Source organism: Vigna radiata, unplaced genomic scaffold (assembly GCF_000741045.1).
Source record: "Vigna radiata var. radiata cultivar VC1973A unplaced genomic scaffold, Vradiata_ver6 scaffold_452, whole genome shotgun sequence".
Lineage (NCBI taxonomy): Eukaryota > Viridiplantae > Streptophyta > Magnoliopsida > Fabales > Fabaceae > Vigna > Vigna radiata.
The window spans coordinates 45,696-66,244 of NW_014543425.1; the positions used below are offsets into that span (position 1 = coordinate 45,696).

The window sequence follows — 20,549 nt, forward strand, 5'->3', positions numbered from 1 at the left end:
TTTTTCCAACAAGACCTCATGTAAGAGAAATTAACATGCAGATGGGTTAGCCCCACATTTCGATCCCTAGGCTATGCCACATGGAGTACTTGCATTCTCTTTACAAATTATCGTCTTAAAAATAAAGAATATTTATATTTGTAATTTGTTATTTATAAACACTTAATCAGAATCATCAAGAGTCCCTCGGGCTTTATCTTTACACTCGTCTAGATCTTTCATAGCCTAATTTTAAATTTTAGACTCGTATTAATTTTAAATTGACTTTAATTTATAAAAATAATTTTGTCATGAAGAAATTTATATAATTCTTTTTTCCTTTCAAGAAATCAGCTTTAAGAATTTTTTTTTCAAACATACTTTAAAAGCCTTAAATTATGAATAAAACTTATTATCTGTCAAAGCAAAACCCTATTAGATTAAGTAAATAAATAATATATTTTGTGTTTATTCAAAAGCACTTATGTTTGTCAAAATCTAATGTTTATAAAATCATGCTTTATAGTTTGTTGTTATATGATAAGTGTCTAATTTACCTAATTTAATATATGATTTTGACAACAAAAATTAAATGAATTTGATCCGTTTGTTTAGTTAATCGATCCCTTTTAGTTTAGAATGTAATGGAAAATTGATTTAGTTTTAAATTTATGTGTGTTTTATTGAATTACAACACTTTTTACAAGAATACAAGAGTTGGTAGCTGAGCTCCAAGTTTAGGACTAAAATGTGGAATGGTGGTTAAAGTAACATTTAAATATGGTTTACACAACTGAAGAATCAAAGCATGGTGTTAAGCCAAGAGGAAACCCTTTGGTGAAGGAAACATCAAAGATTGAATATGAAGAGTTTAAGCTTCATTAGGAAGAGTTTAAGAAGGAAACCTCAAGGTTGGATCACTAAAGCAGAAGTCGAAGCCACAAGAAAATCCTCTAAGGCAGAAAACCTCAAAATTAAGCACTAAGGATGGAGATGAGTGTCAATTCATTATTCTATAAATAGAAAGTTCATGTTTAGGTTTAGGAAATAAACGGAGGAGAAATTTGAAATCATAGGAAAACATTAGAAGGGATGAATAATGTTTTAAAAATCTTTTACAAAACAACGTCTAATGGATTGTAAGAGATATATAATTTAAATAAGATGTTTAAACATTGGTTTTTATGATGTGCATGTACGGAAAACGTTTCAAAGAGCAAAGTAATAAAGCACAAACTTTATACTAGTCCACTTAACCTGAGCTACATCTAGTTTCCCTTAAAAGCTCTTTGGGTTCCACTAATATTCAAGAAGATTACACAAGTTTTACCTCTCTAGGCTTACAACGAGTATTCTTACCACTCTTGGTACACTTATTGATGGTGGACCATCTAAGCTTCACATAGGTCCTCTTACAAGAGTCATGTTAAGGAGGATTCAAGAAGAAAGGATCACTCAACACTTTACTCCTATGGAGAATCACTTACTAAATCCTTTTTCTCTTTGATAAATACATTTGTACTATTTTGTAGGACCTAAATAAAGGTTGGAGACCATGCATAATCAACCTAGGAGGCGTGGCAAGCTAAAGGAAGCAAAGGAATCAAAAGTAGGAGGAAAATGAGTTCTTTCCGGAATTAGCAGCATAGCTTTCAGATTGAGTTTTCAAAGACAACTAGCTTCCAAATCAATTGTCGCGCCCAATCGAAACCTCTAGACACCCAGCCATTGTCAGAATTTTTAATGTGTGCTTGGGTGAAACGTGCGCTCCAAGCTCCTTAGCTTCTCTAGAACACTTCCTTTTCGATTTGTAGACAAAAAGCAACTCAGAAATAAAGGTCTCTCTTCACCTATAAAAGAAAGGACCTCTCATTTGTAAAAACCATCTTTAAAGTATAAATTAAATGTTGTTGAGTTTACTTTAGACCTTTATACTCTTGGATGACAATTCATCACACTATCCTCTAGCTTCCTTCCCTATTGGAAGACCTTCTAAGCTTAGATACCTCAAACACTCACCTCACACTCATTAAACCATCCATCAAACACTTGTTGTGCACCATCATTCTATTCCGCTGCCTTCCTCTGTGACATGGAGCTGTTCTAGCATGGAGTTGGGGCTTGATTCCATCATTTGGTAGTTAGAGCCAACACTTCCACACGTGTCTACAAGAGCTAAGCCACTCTTCCATTTAGTTTTTTAATTCTGCATTGTGTTGTCCATCCTGTCACTTGTTTGAATTTTTTTTCCATCTTTGTTTGGCTTAATTTCGTGTTTTCCTGTGTTGTGCTTGTGTTTCCAATATTCATACATGTTTGTTACTCATTTTAATTGGTGAATATCTTTGGTTTATGCTTATTTCAACTTTAAATCTTAAAAATCCAGTTTGTCCATTTATGTGCATCCTGATGCAGTGTTGCTTTAGTTGTCATTTGGTTTGATCTATTCTAGCTTTAATTTTTCGTTTTAAAGTGGGTTTAGATGCATGTGTAGCCATATATCAACCATATGAGGCAATGAGAGAACGAGACAATGTTTTAGCCTTGGTGATACGAGCTCAAGTGTTTGAACTTGATTCTGGTTTCAAAAATCTCAACAAAGTTTCATTTCTGGTGCCAATTTAGTTCAATCTGTTTTAGTTGATTTTTCTGTTTTTGAAGCATGGTACAAATTTGTTTAGTGTTGTAGAAGGTTGCTTAAGGTGTAGCAAACCATAACAAGCAAAGAAATTCAAAATGCATAGCTTAATTGCTCAAAAATCCTTAACACTCACTATTTCAGATTTATGTCAAGCTTGCATCGTGCTTGCTGTCTTTGAAAGTGTATTTTGTGTTTGACATCTTCTAGCTGCTAATCTTCAACTAGATCTAATGTGTTAGGACTTCTTAGAATCATTGCTACTGTTGTCCAGTTTTAATTCAGTGAATTTTGATTTAGTGGTGGTAATTTGGTGCATTTTTGCTGCATAATAGGCTATAGCAAGAGTGATTTGTTGAATTTTGTTGTTTTTGTGCATTTGCAACGTTTGATCAAGTTTAAATTGCCATTTCAAAGTTGCTTGCACTGTTCATTTGGTCATTTTCCAGCCTATATGCAGATTTGCCTTTTAAACCATAAAAACTGTGCTTTGAAATGGAGGTGAACCAGTGATTTGGTGGTGCAATGTATTTTTAAGTTGTTTCAATGTTTGAACATATTTAAAATGATGATACAAAATTTTTTGATACATCACTTTAGTTGTTGAATCACTTTCAAGGAATTTTATAGTGGTAAATGAATATGATTTTGGTTTATGATGCTTTAGAAATTCATTTGATAGTGTAAGTTGAAGTTTAGTTTGAGTTTTGATGTCTACTCTTTAGATTTCATGCTTTACTTTTGTAGTTTTCATGATAATTATGTTAGTGTTAGAGCTTATGATATGTAGGTTCATTAGAGTTTCTAAACTGCAATTATTTTAGGTAGAATTAGGTAGAAGAATGTCTCTTTTAATTCTTGTGTGATGCATTTAGTTTTCTTAAACTTCAATAGGCATATCTAGTAATTGCTATTAGGTTCTGTTCCTGTTTTTATTAGTTTGAATTCTGTAGTTCATTTTAGATTCTGCTTGTGCACATATTTTTTTTTTTAATTTCTTTATTTTCATTTTATGTCCCCACCTAGTTTAGTAGTAAATAATTAGTAAATAATAAGACTTTAACTCTACATTTTGAAACTTGATTTTTGTCGAGTCTACGGATTGATATCTTGGTTAGCCTTGTATTACATTAGTGGGGACCAATTTTGTTCTGCTTTAGGCGACTAAAAAGCATTTTAACACTGCTACTATTTGACTTAACTTTTATAACTGTCTAAGGACAATGGACTTGATTAGTAGCCTAGTCGACTATAGGAGTGCCCGATTTATAGAAAACTATAAATAGACGTGCCCCAGTTGATCATAGAGACTTTGGAAATTCTAACACTTTCATTTTTTATTTACAGATTGTGATCTCTGAGAATTTGCTCCAAGAACTCATCAAGAAGACTATGTTGATCTATCTTTGAAGAGGTTCTTTAATGGAGAAAGATTTATGTGCTTACTGGATGATCATACCCTGCACATTGTGGTGCTCATCTGCTGATCAAGATTTCTATCAATCTTTGTAAAGATTGTTGTTGTGTTCCTGTTGTGATTACAGGGGATTGACTCGTGGAGTCTGGACACTTTGAGGATTGTTAAAAGTGGGTTAAAGATTGCAGAAGAGGGGATATCTTACTGCACATCTTTGTTGTGTGTATTACTTATATTTTGGTTAGAGGGTTAGAGAGGTGTTTTATATTTTTGACGTAGAGGTCTCTATAAAAGCCTTGTTGTAAAAACCTTGACCATTATAGTTCATTTGCTTCCGGATTGTGGAAGGATACTAGATGTAGGCATTGAGGCCAAACCAGTATAAAAATCTAAGTTAGAATTCTCTATCCCTTTACATTAAGTCGATTTTACTGCTTTCATAGTCAACTTAGTATTTTCCGCTACAATTGAAATTTTCATTCCTTGTGATTCAAGAAACTTTGTAAAGGTTTATAGTTTGCGAAAAAGATTTTAAAAAGTCTCTGATTTTGAAACCTCACCAATTCACACCCATCTTGGTGTTGAAACGAAGCCTACTTGTTTTCCAAAAAATAATTATTAATTAACAAATATAATCGGAATAAAACAATTATAAGAATGTATTGACCAAAATACCAAACCTTGAGGGCTAACCATCCAAGCTTTTTAGCATTAGTAGTTGATTTCCCTAACAACATCATATGTGCTGTAAATAAACTATGAAAAAAAGAATGTATTAAGATACACTTATATAACAAATAAAGTTTATAACATTGAAGTTCTTACCAATCTACAACTTGTTTGGACAAAGACTTGTATAATGAATAAAACCACTTGTTTGGACAAAGACTTGTACAATGAATAAAACCACACAATAATGTTGTCTGGTAGGGAAACAACAAGTAGTTGCCAATGTTGCTTGAAACAGATAAAAACTTATTTGTTATGTCTTAAAATCTCAGATGAAACTTTCAAATTAACAAACAACACTTACCTAGCAAAATAAGTGACAAAATATATCTTCTTCCTTTGTCCAAAGCAATTGGTACATATTGTTGGATGTCATCAAATTTATTGCTTTTATGAGTGAGTTGGAGGTTAATGAACTCATAGACATCATTGAACCCTAAATTGTTTCTGAATCAATGGACATCTTCTTATACACATGCGCTTGGGAAATATCTTTTGTGCTAACATTATAGATCATGTCCTATATTTTGTCTTCTTCCAATTGATCTTCCATGGTGCAATCAAATACATGTTTAGATCGAGAGACAATTGGAGAGATCGTTAAAAAATGTATTAATTTTTTGTGCCATGTCAATGTTGTATAACATCAAAGGAAACCATCACAAGTAAGATGTTCCCTAATTTCAATTATGTTCAACTTTCTCCCATTCAAGCAGTTGACACAATGACATATAAACTTCACTTCATTATCACTTCTACCATCATTACGTTGTGCAAATTATATAAATTCTTCTACTCCTCTCTCGTACTCAATATTGATGCGTGGAACATTAATCAAATCTCGATCCATACGTATATATGCTAAAATTATTTACAAAATTTCAGTAATATTAATGATCACTTTGATTGCTTTTGTATTCAAGGTTTGACCATATCCCATTCAGTAAGACTCACTTTCTTTAGTTTATTGAACATATAAATTTTAAACAACATATCTAAAATTTCATGAGATTTTGCTAGCATTTTAACATTGGTCTTCAGGTTACAAGAAATGAAAGTGATTAAAAATCACAACCAAATATGCACTCGAAGATCAATACAAAACACAATTGCAAATATTCATGAATTTTAAGACATGTATATTAAAATTTATATGCATTAATAAACTATGAAAAAGTGATCACTCTTCTTAAATTGTCCAATTGGACAATTCAAGATTAAATACTATAAATTATAATTACTATCCCCTATAATATTCATTTTTAAAGCATACATTTCTTCATCAAACTTGAAAACAATGTATAATTTTTGTATTGAATCTCAAACGGAAAACTAAGACTAATTCAATACAATATAATATATTTTCACATACAATTAATCATATATCAAACACACAAGAATTGAATAACCTACTACAACATTATATAAAAATAGATACTCATATTAAAAAATAAATTTAAGACAAAAAATAGGAACCTGGAAGCGAAAAAAGGAAGAGAATAATGGAGAACGGTTCAACTACTTGCGTTTTCAAATGCATCAAAAGCTCACCATAATAAAACAATACATGGACATAAATACAAGAGACTTATTAGTCTCAAGAACCAAAAGTAACTCAAAACCTCCACAAAAAAAGTAAGGAACGAAGAAACCAAAGCTCACCGTAGAAAAAATTCAACGTATGAATTAAAGAAGACAATGACCATGAAATCCAGAAAACATTAATGGAGGCAATGAAGACGACAAAGGAGACAATGACCACAACAAGGAGGCAATGAAGCTGTATTACGAGAAATGAGGGTTCAAGAGCAATAAGGATACTCAAAAGAAACTGTAAAGGGTTCTATGAATTTGCACATTTTTCACCACTATAAAGACATACTACCTCGGTTATTTTAATAACCGAAGCAATATCCACTTTATGGCCTCGGTTGTACTAAGAACTGATGCCAAAAGTTCAACGAAAAATTTAGAAAATAAAAGTTTTGGAGTCAAATATGACTTTTGGCTCACACCTTTGGCCTCAATTCTTTGTAAAATTGAAGTAAAAGGAGTCTATGACACTGGTTCTTTGAACAACCAAGGTCATAACATCCCTTCTGAATCTGAACAATATGAAAATTTCTTTTGTTGGTGTAAAGTCAAGAATTTATGGTAGTGATTCAGTAAAGAACTGAGACCATAGACTTGTTCAAAATCAGAAAAGTATGATATAATCTCTCTATAGGGAGAATGTCAGGACCCTCTACGACTTCATTTATGTGAATAACCAAGGTCATAGACCTGTTCAAAATCTGAAAAGTCTAACATAATCTCTCTACATGGGAATGTTAGGATCTTATGACGTTGATTCTGTGAACAATTAAGGCCATAGGTCCTGACTAATGTGTACTGAAGTAGAAGTTTAAATTTGTGCAAATGTGGTCCACCTTTAGGTTTTGGGTATTTTTTAACCGATGCCAGTGGTCCACCTTTATGATGTTTTAGAAACGTGTTTGAAACAACAAATAAAGTTAAAAAAAATTTGGTAAAAAGGACTAAAACCAGAGTTTTCTAAAGTTGAAGGACTAAATTGTACCTTAGTTGGAAAGAGAGACTAAAACCAAAATCGCCCCAAAGTATAAGGACTAAAAACATATTTAACCCTTATTATTATTATTATTATTATTATTATTATTATTATTATTATTATATATATATATATATATATATATATATATATTTATTTATTGATGAATAGCTGAATTTAAAATCATACTGTTTTATAAAATTTAAACTTGATAAAAAAATTATTTTTTGACGTCCAGGTGAATCATTTGATAATCTATTTTAAAGATAAAATAGTCATTTAAAAGTAAATTTGTATATTTATAAAAGAAAAAAAAATATAAAAATAGTGTCAAATGTGAAAAATTGTTAAGTATCCAAATACTATTGTCCCAATTTGTAATCATATTTATTCAAACTAAACAATTTTAAAATGAAACGTGTTAGTATCAAAGTGTTTCCATGACCTAATCTTATCAACCTTTACCTTTTTCACTCTATAAATAACAGCAATAGGTACCTCTGCCCTTCACACATTGTTTGTAGGTTCATTCTAATGGCTCTCCCTATTTGTGTCACCATTATATTAATTTCGTCCCTTTTTCTGATATCTAACGATGGCGTTGAAGCGTTTCACAGCATATATCCTGATCTCCAATCCATTTCAGTGCCTTCTGTGACCAAACTTCACAGAACTGCATACCATTTTCAACCTCGTAGGAACTGGATCAACGGTAAACTTTACACTTTCTTATTCATTACACTTACACTGCAATAAAAAACAATTCAAAATTTTATTTTAATAAATTAACTTAACTTCACAACCATCTAAAGTATATTAATATCTAAACTATATATACTTCATTCCAATACATACTTTCTAATTTCCATTAAAAAGTTCTTTTTGTAAAATAAACTGACTTTTATATATATATCTATATATATATATATATATATATATATATATATATATATATATATATATATATATATATTAGTTTTTAAAGAAAGGAGGGTTGAATGAAAAGTGTTGACTCACTTCAGCCTATCATTCATTGAATTTAACCTACCTTGTCTTTCATTACTAGTATTATCTACTATGATATTACCTAAACAATAACATCAATATAATTCTATTATTGGAATCAGTGTTCAGCTCAATCCTAAAAGCATTGATTCATTTCCTTTGAAGTTCCGACCATGTGACAACAGAAAATTGAAATCTCGTAATCATCAAATTAAGAACCAGACATTAAATTTCTCTCAATCCTATAAAATTAATATATAACATTTGCAACTACTTTATATATTATAAATTTGTATTTATATGTAATTAATGCAAGATCACCAACAATATATATATATATATATATATATATATATATATATATATATATATATATATAAAAGTTATATTAATTTTCTTGTAAACTAAAAATTTACAGAGATGTGAGATTCCTCAGTACTTTATCTTGACTACCTTGGGACAAATATAACTGGGAAGGCGTATAAGAGCATGTTTCTTTGTTTAGAAACTTAGGAACAGAAATTCTTTGAATTAAAATATGAACCTAAGAAAACAAGTGTTTTAGTGCCTTTTTGCATGCCCTTCTAGTTGATTCTACAGTCATGAAAGAGTAACTCTTTTGCAGAACACAGTCACATGCATCAAGCTAACTGGTGCTTTAGTGCGATGTAGTGTAGATTTGAGTATATGAGAGACTCTGTTAGATGGAATGGTTCTGTAGTGGCATAGAATGTCAGACTTTGTTGGAAAAACGAAGATAGTAACATTGATATGGTATTAAACTTTTGTGCACCTACTTAGGTGCTTGAATATATTTATGCCAAAACTGAAAAAAAAGTTAAGGGTTACTGTGGGGTTTCCTTTTTCATTACAAAGATGCATGCCATTTTTAAGAGCAAGAAAATGGTTATGTATGTTTCATGCATTTAGTGCATATTTCACCTTTTTCTATCTCTTACATTTTTGTGCTATAATATGAAATCAACTTCTCNCCATCATNAACCCCAATAATAGTAAGATTCGAGAGTGGCCTATGTTCCAAAATAGTGAAAACTTCTATTCAGAATTTGAAGTTTCACCTTACTTGTTTACACAATAATTTGATACATACTATTATACAAATTAATGAAATAAAACTCTATTTCAGTTAATTGAAGAACAGTGTAAAAAAGAAAATACTTAAAATAACTGTATATAAGTATTGACTTTCTAAAAAAGTGATCAGAAATTGAGACCTATTCCATCTTTTTTGTGATGGACCACTAACACACAGAGATGAANGACTCATTTTTTATTAATATGGAAAATAACAGCATGTGTTGAAAGTTTCATAATTTGTTTCATAAACATAACTTGGTCGTTTTTAATCTTACCTCATTCTTAGCATTTAGGATTACAAACTGGTTTGCTGTGTTATCATATTGATGAAAATTGATACAAATTAACATGCTCACATGCAGATGCAGTGTCTTATCTTATCTCAGTGAAAAACATATATCATGTAGTTAACAATTTATTCTCCTCTAACATAAATTATTTTTCTTATTCATCTACTTTTTTATTCTTTTTTTTTCCATCATGTTCCTACTTATGTTATGAATTAAAATGTATTTGACATTATTTATTCTTTACAAAATATTTTCTAATCTAAAAACAATCGTAAAAGTACCAACTTATTTTTTCTGTAGTTTTTTTTTTTTATTATTTCAATGGTTTATTTTGTTTGCAATATTATGTCTATGATTTTTAAAAATCAGAAACAAAAATTGATCTTATATCATTTATGAAAGGAATACTAATTAAAAGCTATCTTAAAAATTAGTTTTCGTTTTCTTTTTGTTCTATAATCTAATTATTATATTGTATTGGCAAGCTCCATAAATAATTAAGTGGTTTAATACTGATGGTCATAAATAGGTCATGCGATTTAGTACACGTTAGTAAACAAACTTAACTGAAAGTCATCAATAATTACTTATAAAAATATAAAGTGGTTAAGTTTTAAACATGAAAGATAACATCCTTGCCCTTAATTATATATTAGTTAAACTAAATCAATTAACAAAATACCTTATATCTTAATATGTAAAAAACTTTATTTTCCAGAAAAAAGAATGTAAAATAGTTTTGTAACTTAGACACGTACGCATATGCAATTAGACAATGATACGTATATTGTTAATTAATGTAATCAGCTAATAATGTTTATCGGTCTATATATAGGCAACCAAGATTTCGGTTCTTTAAAAATAAAGTTTGAAAATTAGGTTTATGTTTTAAATATTGAGTTTATTTAATAAGTGAACTTTGTGACATAAAACCTTGTTTTCTTTATAATGGAGTGCTGATATTCTTTGCTTTCTGATTCTTTCATGGTGTCAATCTTGTGCACTTGCATCTATCAATCTTCGCCACAAACAGATCCAAATGGTGAGTGTGTTCTTCCTTCACTTTGATTAGATTTCCCTTCTATTTTCTTTCTATTTTTGATCAACATGTATTGAGTTATTGTTATTAAAGAAAGTTAGCAAATACCGTTTCCAATACTTTTAATAATACATTATTTTGTATTGGATAAAATTACATCAAAAATGCAATATCTAGAAAATTTTATAATCAATTTCATCCAACAATAAAAAAAAATATGTTAATAATATATTACTAGGTAGAATTTCTTTTTTTATAATTAGTTTTTATACAAGTATTTTTCTTTTCACATCAACCAACCATTGTATTTTCTCTGGTATGACAAGTTTTCATGTCAAGAAATGATACAAATTTACTTTCTTTGTCCTATATCATAAGACATTATTCTGTAATTTTGTTATCCTTTTTATAACAATTTTTCTAATGATCCATAAAACATCCTTGGTTATTATATTTATTTACGAAAAATGAAGTCCCTTGAACAACATGGCAGGTCCCATGTACTACAATGGAGTCTACCATCTATTTTACCAATACAACCCAAAAGGAGCAGTTTGGGGTAACATTATATGGGGCCACGCAGTATCAAAGGATCTCATCAATTGGAAAGAACTTGAACCCGCTTTATACCCATCCAACCCGTTTGACAAATACGGGTGCTGGTCCGGGTCAGCCACCATACTCCCTGGTAAAGGACCGGTGATCCTTTACACCGGAGTCATTGACAATCGCAGCAGCGAGGTCCAATTGTACGCCGTACCCGAAAATAAATCAGACCCGTTTTTAAGAAAATGGGTAAAGCCGAAATCTTTTAACCCAATCATCAAAGCAGAAGGCGCCATCAATGCCAGCGCGTTCCGTGACCCCACGACTGCATGGTGGAGTAGGGATGGACACTGGAGGATATTGATCGGTGGCGGTAGGAAAAATAGAGGCATGGCCTACACATACAAAAGCAAGGATTTTCTGAAATGGATGAAGGTGAAGCACCCGATCCATTCGGTTGAGTCAACGGGCACGTGGGAGTGCCCGGATTTTTACCCGGTTTCTTTGAAAGGGAAAAATGGGTTAGACTTATCGACGGTCGGGAAGAGTGTTAAGCATGTTCTTAAGAATAGTCTTGACAAAACTAGGTATGAGTACTACACAATTGGAAGGTATTTGAGGAAATGTGATAAGTATATTCCGGATAACACTTCAGAGGATGGTTGGGGTGGTCTCAGATATGATTATGGAAATTTTTATGCTTCCAAATCATTCTTTGACCCAAGCAAGAATAGAAGGGTTTTGTGGGCATGGGCAAATGAATCTGATTCCAAAGAAGATGATGTTAAGAAAGGATGGGCAGGAATTCAAGTAAGCTATCAATTTTTTAATTATTTATTTATTATTCCTTCTAATAATCTTTTTAATGTCAGTCAATTCCGAGAACTGTTTGGCTTGATTCTCATGGGAGACAATTAGTGCAATGGCCTGTGGAGGAATTAAACAGTCTGAGAGAGAAAGAAGTGAAACTAAGCAACCGAAAGCTGAAAAAGGGAGAGTATTTTAAAGTGACAGGGATCACTGCAGCTCAGGTAAGAAATTAATGCATTAAGTATTTCTGCATTAATTATAATTAGGGTATGAAAATGAGGTTTTGTAATGCAGGCTGATGTGGAAATAACCTTCTCATTCTCAAGCTTGGAGAAGGCAGAAGCATTTGATTCAAGCTGGGTGAAGGCAGAGAATGTATGTGAAGAAAAGGGTTCAAGGAATGAAGGAGGGGTTGGGCCATTTGGACTTTTGACATTGGCTTCTGAAAAATTGGAAGAGTTCACACCTGTCTTCTTCAGAGTTTTCAAAGCTCCAAAAAACCATGTCATTCTCATGTGCTCTGATGCTACAAGGTTACTCAACTATATTCCAATTTGCCTTTTCAAAATCTCTTTCTTTCTGCATCTTTTCTCATTAACTTCATTTTTCACTTCTTTCACAGTTCCTCCTTGAAGAGAGAACTCTACAAGCCATCATTTGCAGGTTTTCTGGATATCGATTTATCCCACAATAGAAAACTCTCTCTCAGAAGTTTGGTAAGTGCTAATAATCTCATGAAGCTGAAGTAGAATACAGCAATAGTATATGCTTAATACTGTTTTATATTTAATTTTGATGACAGATTGATCACTCAGTGGTGGAAAGTTTTGGTGGTGGAGGCAAAACAAACATCTTATCTAGGGTTTATCCAACGCTAGCCGTAAAGAAAAAGGCTCACTTGTTTGTCTTCAACAACGGTACCGAGCATATCACTGTGGAGAACATGAAAGCTTGGAGCATGAAATCTGCACGTCGAAATTAATAATCTGCTACTAATTATTATAAATAAATCAATAAAATTCAAATAATATTAGCATATAGCCTTCTTTCGATGGTGCTATTACCCGCACATATAGTTATAATACATTTACATATGGTTTAATTGTATGTGATTGGAATTTTAGTGTATGAGTTACTAATTTTAATATATTCAATATAAAAATATCATTGCATTTCAATCTTATTAATTTAGTTATGAATTTGTAATTGTTAGAAATATAAGTGGAGATTAGTAGAGAAGATATAAATTAAATTTTTTTAACATTTTTCTAGAAACTTTCAAAAGAAAATACTTTATTCAAATTTATGAAAATTAATTTTGAATAATAATAATAATAATTTCGTTAAGAAAAATTATGTTCAACTTTAAACAAGCTTACATTCCTATATATATATATATATATATATATATATATATATATATATTAAGTTTTTAAATTATACCATTTAATAATGAAAATAATTTGAGACAAGAATATAAAAAAGTAAGAATTTTACTTATTTACCTTTATTATTTGAAATTTACGTTAACTTATTTATTATCTTGATTAAGTTAATATATACCAATTTCAAATTTTTATTGAAATTTTAAGAAAAGAAAAAGAAAAATTATATATCACAACATTACTTGTGAAATTATCATAAGTAAATTCTCTTAAAGAACCTAAGTCTAAAAGTTGAAAAATGTTTATACAACAACATCACATAGACATACTTTAAACTTAATTAATGAAGAAAGAATGATGATATATTCTGTTCAAACTATTATTTATATGACTTAGGTAGAAAAGGTTTAATAAATAGCTTTCATAATGCAAACTTCTCGTTTTGAAATTTTCCGGACTTGAAAAACTTAACATTTTCATATTTAAACAGAGGAAGAAACTCAGTTCTATATTTCATATTTAACAAGAGGTGATTGATTATTGTTCTTCTAGTTGTATAATATGTCATTATTTTTTCTTCGAAAAGAACTTCTTTATGAAGAGTTGAGAATAAAATAATTGTTGCAAATCTCTTTTCAAGTAATAGATACGTTAAAATGTAAATGTTCTCCACAATATTTCTATAATATTGAGTGTATTTTATTTCTTTACGCAACTTATCTGAATTACAACAGAACTTATTAGACATAGGTTGATAACTCTTTTTTCTTCGACAAAAAACACAAGACTTCACACAACTAGTTGATTACACAACACTCACATTCTACCTAAAAAATTTGGCACGGATTAATTTGAGATCTATTTGGTATTTTTACATTAAATTGGATCATAAACTTCAATCTTTTGTGAAGTCTTTATTATATAATCAATCTTATTATTTTAAATTGCTTTCTATAACTTTATAATTATTTTGTCAAAAATAAATATTTTTCTCATTATTAAAGTTTCTTATCCTAAATTTAGTAAATAACCATAATTTAACTTAATCACATTAGTCTTTTGATTCACGTTTTACTTGTATGATTTGGTATATTCATCAATTTTTGTATTAAGTTTTTGGTTTTGTTAACGAAGACAAACATTTTGCTTACTTAATTATGTTTTATTTACAAATTTTAGTATAAATTGTTTATATACTTTTCTATTTTTAAGTATAATTAACTTTTACATATAAATTAATTATTACTATTCATCGATCTATTCTAGTGTTTCCTTGTTTCGTATAGACGTGAAATAAGGAAAGAGCGCACCAAAAACACCAACTAATCATAATAATAACAAGCTTCGAGTTAAAATACTTTAAACAAGTGTTTATTGGGACAAGTGCTTGTTGGGAGACTCAATATTTTCTAAGTTTTCAATTTTTCTTAGTCTTTATTTTTTATTTAAATTTTATTTTCCAGCGATGGGTTACTATATGCTCGCCTAGTGAGTGGTCACAATATTTTTCTAAAAAAAATTAAAAATTATGTTTTACTTTACTTTTCTTTTTCTTTTTATTTATTTATGCTTGATGTACCTTTTATTTTTCTTTATTATTTTCTTGTTTAGTAGTATTTTAACTTGTGTCTAAACTTACTTAATTATTAATTTGTATCTTGCTCTAATCATGTCTTTGAATTTAATCATATGAATTGAATGTTTGGATGATCAAGTATGTTAGATAGTCTCCAGCATGATTTTCTTGTCACATAATTATATATATAGTTGAGATAACTTGTGACATACGTTGATTGCGAGATGATTCAGTATGTTTCCATTTAGTCGGTCCTTGTTCAATGTAAGAATATGACCATACTTTTTTATATTTGATTGTTGTGGGCTTCTGTGTAGAGAGTTGTAAGGCAAGCAGTTATTTTTATGGAATTGATTTTCTTATGATTCTTGTTAATGTAGTTACATAAAGGTTAGAAAAGATAAGGTTTAATACCTATTTTGATCCCTCTTTTCGGGGGGTTTGTTCAAAGTGGTCCTCCCTTTTTTAAAAAGTTCACTAAAGTCCTACTTTTTTCAAAAACTGTGCAAGTTAGTCCTTTTTGCTAACAGCGTTAATTCTTCTAACGGCAAAACTGCCAACTAGAAAATATTTGATGACTTGTACAAATAAAATTCGTTGTAGTCCTCATATTGGTTTAAAAATGTTTATTATGGTCCTCGTGTTGGTTTAAAAATGTTTATTGTGGTCCCCCTTTAAAAATGTTTATTATGGGTGTTTTAGCAGCATACAACTATGTTGGAATGCTTGATCAAGCGCTCAACTACTTAGAGACAAGAAGCGGCTTCACAAATTTGTCAATGGAAAATGCTTTTGTGGAAATTTTTGTGGTTTTCTCTAAAAGCAGCAGCTAAAATTTCATGTGTTACAATCCAAAACTGATGAGTTCTTTTTTCACATCTCCACACTTACTAATATAACACGTGAAACTACATTGATAAACTTCAAATTATTGTGATAATAGTTTCCCAAAAGGTTAGCGCATAGATTACTAGATCACACTTGAAATCTTTAACATGTATTAAACAATGTACAAATGGCTTACCCTTCTAAGATGGCATGATGATTTTGGCTCCGCAGAACATGTGAGACATGAGATTTCTTTAGTTTACTGACACGTTTTTTTTTTTATTAAAAGGGGACCACAATAAACATTTTTAAACCAACACGAGGACCACAATAAACATTTTTAAACCAATATGAGGACTACAACGAATTTTATTTGTACAAGTCATCAAATATTTGCCAACTGGCAGTTTTGTCGTTAGCAGAATTAACGTCGTTAGCAAAAAGGACTAACTTGCACAGTTTTTGCAAAAAGTAGGACTTTAGTGAACTTTTTAAAAAAGGGAGGACCACTTTGAACAAACCCCCCGAAAAGAGGGACCAAAATAGATATTAAACCAAAAGATAAAGGTAATGGTTTTGATATATGTGATTAAAGCTACTTAGCCAAATAACCAACCTTCATATATGTTGTTAATCCAATTGTAAACCTTTTTTAACACTATTGTTTGCTTCTTTTACGATTAGCCTTTTAAAGAAAGTATATCTTGTTCCACACCTTACTTAAGGAAAACCAGTAAAAGTTAAGGAAAATAGGGGTATATGATAAGATAAGTTTGAAGTAGGGTATAAACACCCTACTAGGGTATGAGATTGGATAAGTTTGGGGTAGGATATCAATACCCTACCCAAGAAGTTAAAAATGTGTGATTGTAGGATGGTGTCAAGTTTTTTTCTCGATAAAATAAAATGAGAGTAAGAAACAAATTACATGTGATGAAAAAGGAGATGTGTAATGAGAAAGGATATAAAATTTTTTGGGAGGATTGTTTTGTAAAGAATACGTGGATACCTTTGAATTATTTACATTTTATTGTTCAATTTAGTGGTGATTTGAATTCCTGAAAATTCATTTATCTTCTAGCCAAGCCCAATTGCAATCTATGAAAGGCCTTTTTGATCTAACCAAATGTGTGAATTGTATAAATTAGATGATGGGCAAAAATTGGTGAAGTAGTTTTATAACATGTTGAGTATGAGTTATCATTGATACATACTTGTGTTCAAAGTGAAACACTAATTCTTGTAAGCTACTTTAAATTCAATAATTTGGTTATTATCTCTTATATTGTTCTATGGATTGAAGTGATAAAAGAAAAGTCATGCCATTTTGTCTTGAGTTTAGGAGCTACAAGTGTAATTCTCTTTTGTTGTATAATTAGGATTGAGAAGTCATTTGCTCTTAAGTTATTTTGATAGGTTGAACTAAGTTTTTCTAAATGCTATAATTTTAAGCTTTCAATATTATGATTAAACTTGTTTTCAAAAGAGTTTAAGGAAGATTTAATATATTTAAGAAAATTTTAAAAACCAATTTAACTCCCTTCTGAATTTCGCTTAGTCTTAATTTCTTTCACAACAAGTTTGTTGTCCTTGATTAGGTTCTATTCATGATGTCATTATATCCTACTTTTTAAATAAAATTCAACCTTTGTTGACAGGGGGAGCAATATGAATGCTAAACCAATTCCCTGTATGGTTTGTTTTTTATAATGACAACACATGTCTTGCTATATGTTTTCATGATTGCAACATATACTGATTAAATTGGTTGATTTGCATACTTGTTATGATCATACATGTGTCTACATCTATTATATGCAAACTTATAATTCAATTGTAAGATCACTTACACAATGCATTATCTGGACGAAGTAATCAATTATAGTGGTTATGTAATCAATTAAGTTCATTAGATAACTTATGCTAAAATTGTTGTAAGCTACAAGTTTTAACTAATTACGGTATGAGTATAATTGACTAAAACTCGTGTGTTTACTAATAACCATCTATAATGTGCTGTGACGAGTTTTTGAAGAGAAAATTTTTCAAATTTAACTAAGTGTAGTACTTAACCGATTACACTATTTATGTAATCAGTTAAGTCTGGTCTAAATTGAAAACTTTTTTGAAGCTAAGTCTTAACTATCACAACGATCATATTTTCATATGTTTTGACTTACTTGTTATGTGCAATCAATTACATTAAACACTTAATCAGTTAAGTCTGTTTGAATGTAATTCTGTGTAACACTGATAGATGTATAATCGATTACATTATTTCAGTACTAGATTAAAGTGCGTCTGATATGTGTAAATCTATATAATGACCATGCCACCTTGCAATAAAGACTTTTGATCATTTTAAACTTTCATATATGATATCTGTTAGTAAAGAATTGCAAGTGTGTCGAACTCTCTAAGAATCAAGACACAAAGGATTTAAAGATCTTGAAGGATTCATGAGGTAAATCTATAAACGTATATTGGTTGATCATTCACTGCACAACTTGTTTAGAAACTTGATTTTGCAATCTTGGATTGTGTTACCAATGAGGATCATTGGTATTTTAAATGTAAATGATTTTGATGATGCTGCAAGAGAAGAACTCGAAAAATCAAGTTGTAATGTATTTAAAAGCACTTTTGTAGATTGAAAATGTATAAGGAGAAAGTTTGAACATGTAAAAACATAGAAATCTCATTTCCTTAAGATAGTTATGCATATAATTGATTATTCGATGGAATAATCGATTATCACGAGCATTCTTGAAAAACCATTATGCTTTGGAATAATCGACTACCCAAGGGTATTTATGAACAAATAATCAATTACTTTCATCTATAATCGATTATTATGCAATTTTTAGAAACTGACTTTTGAACAGATAATCGATTATCGCGAGTGCAGATTCAAAAATATAGTTGTTGCAACGACTTCAAACAACTATAAACAGCGATAAACAGTTAGATTCTCGATTTTTATTATAAATAGCCCCTTATAACTGATTAATAGTCACTCCTTTTCACCAAAAACACTGCTCAACTACAATATGCACCAGATTTCTTCCCTTTCCTTTCATATCTATTTACACATTTCAATCTCAATGGCTGACACTAGAAGACCACGCAGAAGGACAGTTGGAGCTTCATCTTCCAGACCCCGTGCCCCTCGCCCGACAACCATTGATGATTGAATCTCCGATCATGAGAAGCATGCTGAGTACGTTCACTTCTAGCAAGAAAGTCGGATAATGGCAGTCAAATTCACCCAACTTGATTTCTACAGATTCTATGGGTTCCAACTTCCAGATCTGTTTGAAGCTCAAGGTCTCATGCATCTCGTAGAACAAAAGGGATGCATATACCCTGATCTTATCTTTGTCTTCTATTTCAATCTGCGTTACCGTGATGGAATCGTCACAGCAAAAGTGAAGGGAGTCCCAATTATTTTGGACGATGACATCTGGACAAATGTTGCACAGCTAACTATTTGGTATGATATTGTCAAAGTCCATCTTGGAGTCCCAGACTTCAATCGACTCCTTGCCTTTCAATCTTTTCTGAGTCATCCTCAACAGTAGACAAATCGTCGTCAATTGTTGGTGGGCGGATTCAAGGAGGAAGAACGCCTAATTCATTATCTAATTGTATGGCTTCTATGCCCCCGTGCCACAAATCATGCTCAATGCTTTGAGCAGGATCTTCTTCCGTTGTATGGGATTTTAAATCACATACACATTTATTAGCCAACACTCATCTCAGACACTATGTTGAAGGCTAAGAAGTATAATGCTTATCATCTTCCGTATGCACTTCTCATTTCTCAAATTCTTGAGTACAAAGGCGTAAATGTGGAAGGTGAACTCACTCAAGCCATCCAAGCAATTAGAACTGAGATTGGGGAGACAATGTTTTGCCAAATGGGACTTGCTGCTCGTGGTCGCATGATCATTCACAAGGACGATGATCACCAAGACATTGAAGATGAAGATATGGATGCTCATATGGCAAAACCAGTAAGAGTTGCAGCTCCTTCTGAAGTTAGTCCTTCCCAAATGCATTCATCCTCTACTCTATCCATGGAAGAACACTTTGCAAATCTATCCAAACAACTAGAGGATAAGAGTCTTTCTCAACAAGCTCATTTTGATCAAATCTTTGAGTGATAACAAAATCATGAAGAATATGTAGCTGACCAATTTCACGACTTTGATGTCCGTCTTGGGAACATTCAAAATCGTCTCAATCTTCATCCTCCAGAAAAACCACCCAGTCTGGAATTTTAGAATTAAGACTCTATGTCAATTTTCTTGTTTAATTACTTATTTCATATTAATAAGATGCTTCTAAAGTTTATGTATTTCTTTATGATGCAACTGTAATTTTCCCTTCCATTTAATAAAATGCTTTATTGTTCACATCTAATGCATATATTGTTTTTCTTGAAGGGGAGCACATATTAAGGGGAACATTTTTCTTAATATTTTTTCTTATGATAAAAAAGGGGGAGAAGAATCAGACTCACAGTGCAGTTACTGCTAACCTGTTTCGTTGTTTGTGAGTTTGTATTTTTTGCAGATAACACAAAGTTGCTTTTAAATAAATGATTTTTCATCATCATAAAAAAGGGGGAGATTGTT

General features: G+C 30.8%; 1 protein-coding gene across 1 annotated transcript; it reads left to right on the forward strand.

Annotated features, from left to right (window-relative positions):
- Positions 1 to 7,777: 7,777 nt before the first annotated feature.
- On the forward strand, positions 7,778 to 13,182 carry LOC106754384 (beta-fructofuranosidase, insoluble isoenzyme 1-like). The gene is made up of 7 exons (XM_014636396.2): positions 7,778 to 8,044; positions 10,759 to 10,767; positions 11,258 to 12,120; positions 12,183 to 12,341; positions 12,415 to 12,653; positions 12,743 to 12,836; positions 12,923 to 13,182. Exons 1-7 carry the CDS (start codon positions 7,867 to 7,869, stop codon positions 13,100 to 13,102), a joined length of 1,722 nt encoding a protein of 573 aa, XP_014491882.1. The 5' UTR covers positions 7,778 to 7,866; the 3' UTR covers positions 13,103 to 13,182.
- Positions 13,183 to 20,549: the final 7,367 nt, after the last annotated feature.

Coding starts and splice junctions, on each gene's coding strand:
- LOC106754384 (XM_014636396.2), top strand. CDS start 7,867: ATGGCTCTCCCTATTTGTGTCACCATTATATTAATTTCGTCCCTTTTT. Junction 12,121..12,182: donor AAGGATGGGCAGGAATTCAA/GTAAGCTATCAA, acceptor TTTTAATGTCAG/TCAATTCCGAGAACTGTTTG. Junction 12,654..12,742: donor ATGTGCTCTGATGCTACAAG/GTTACTCAACTA, acceptor CTTCTTTCACAG/TTCCTCCTTGAAGAGAGAAC.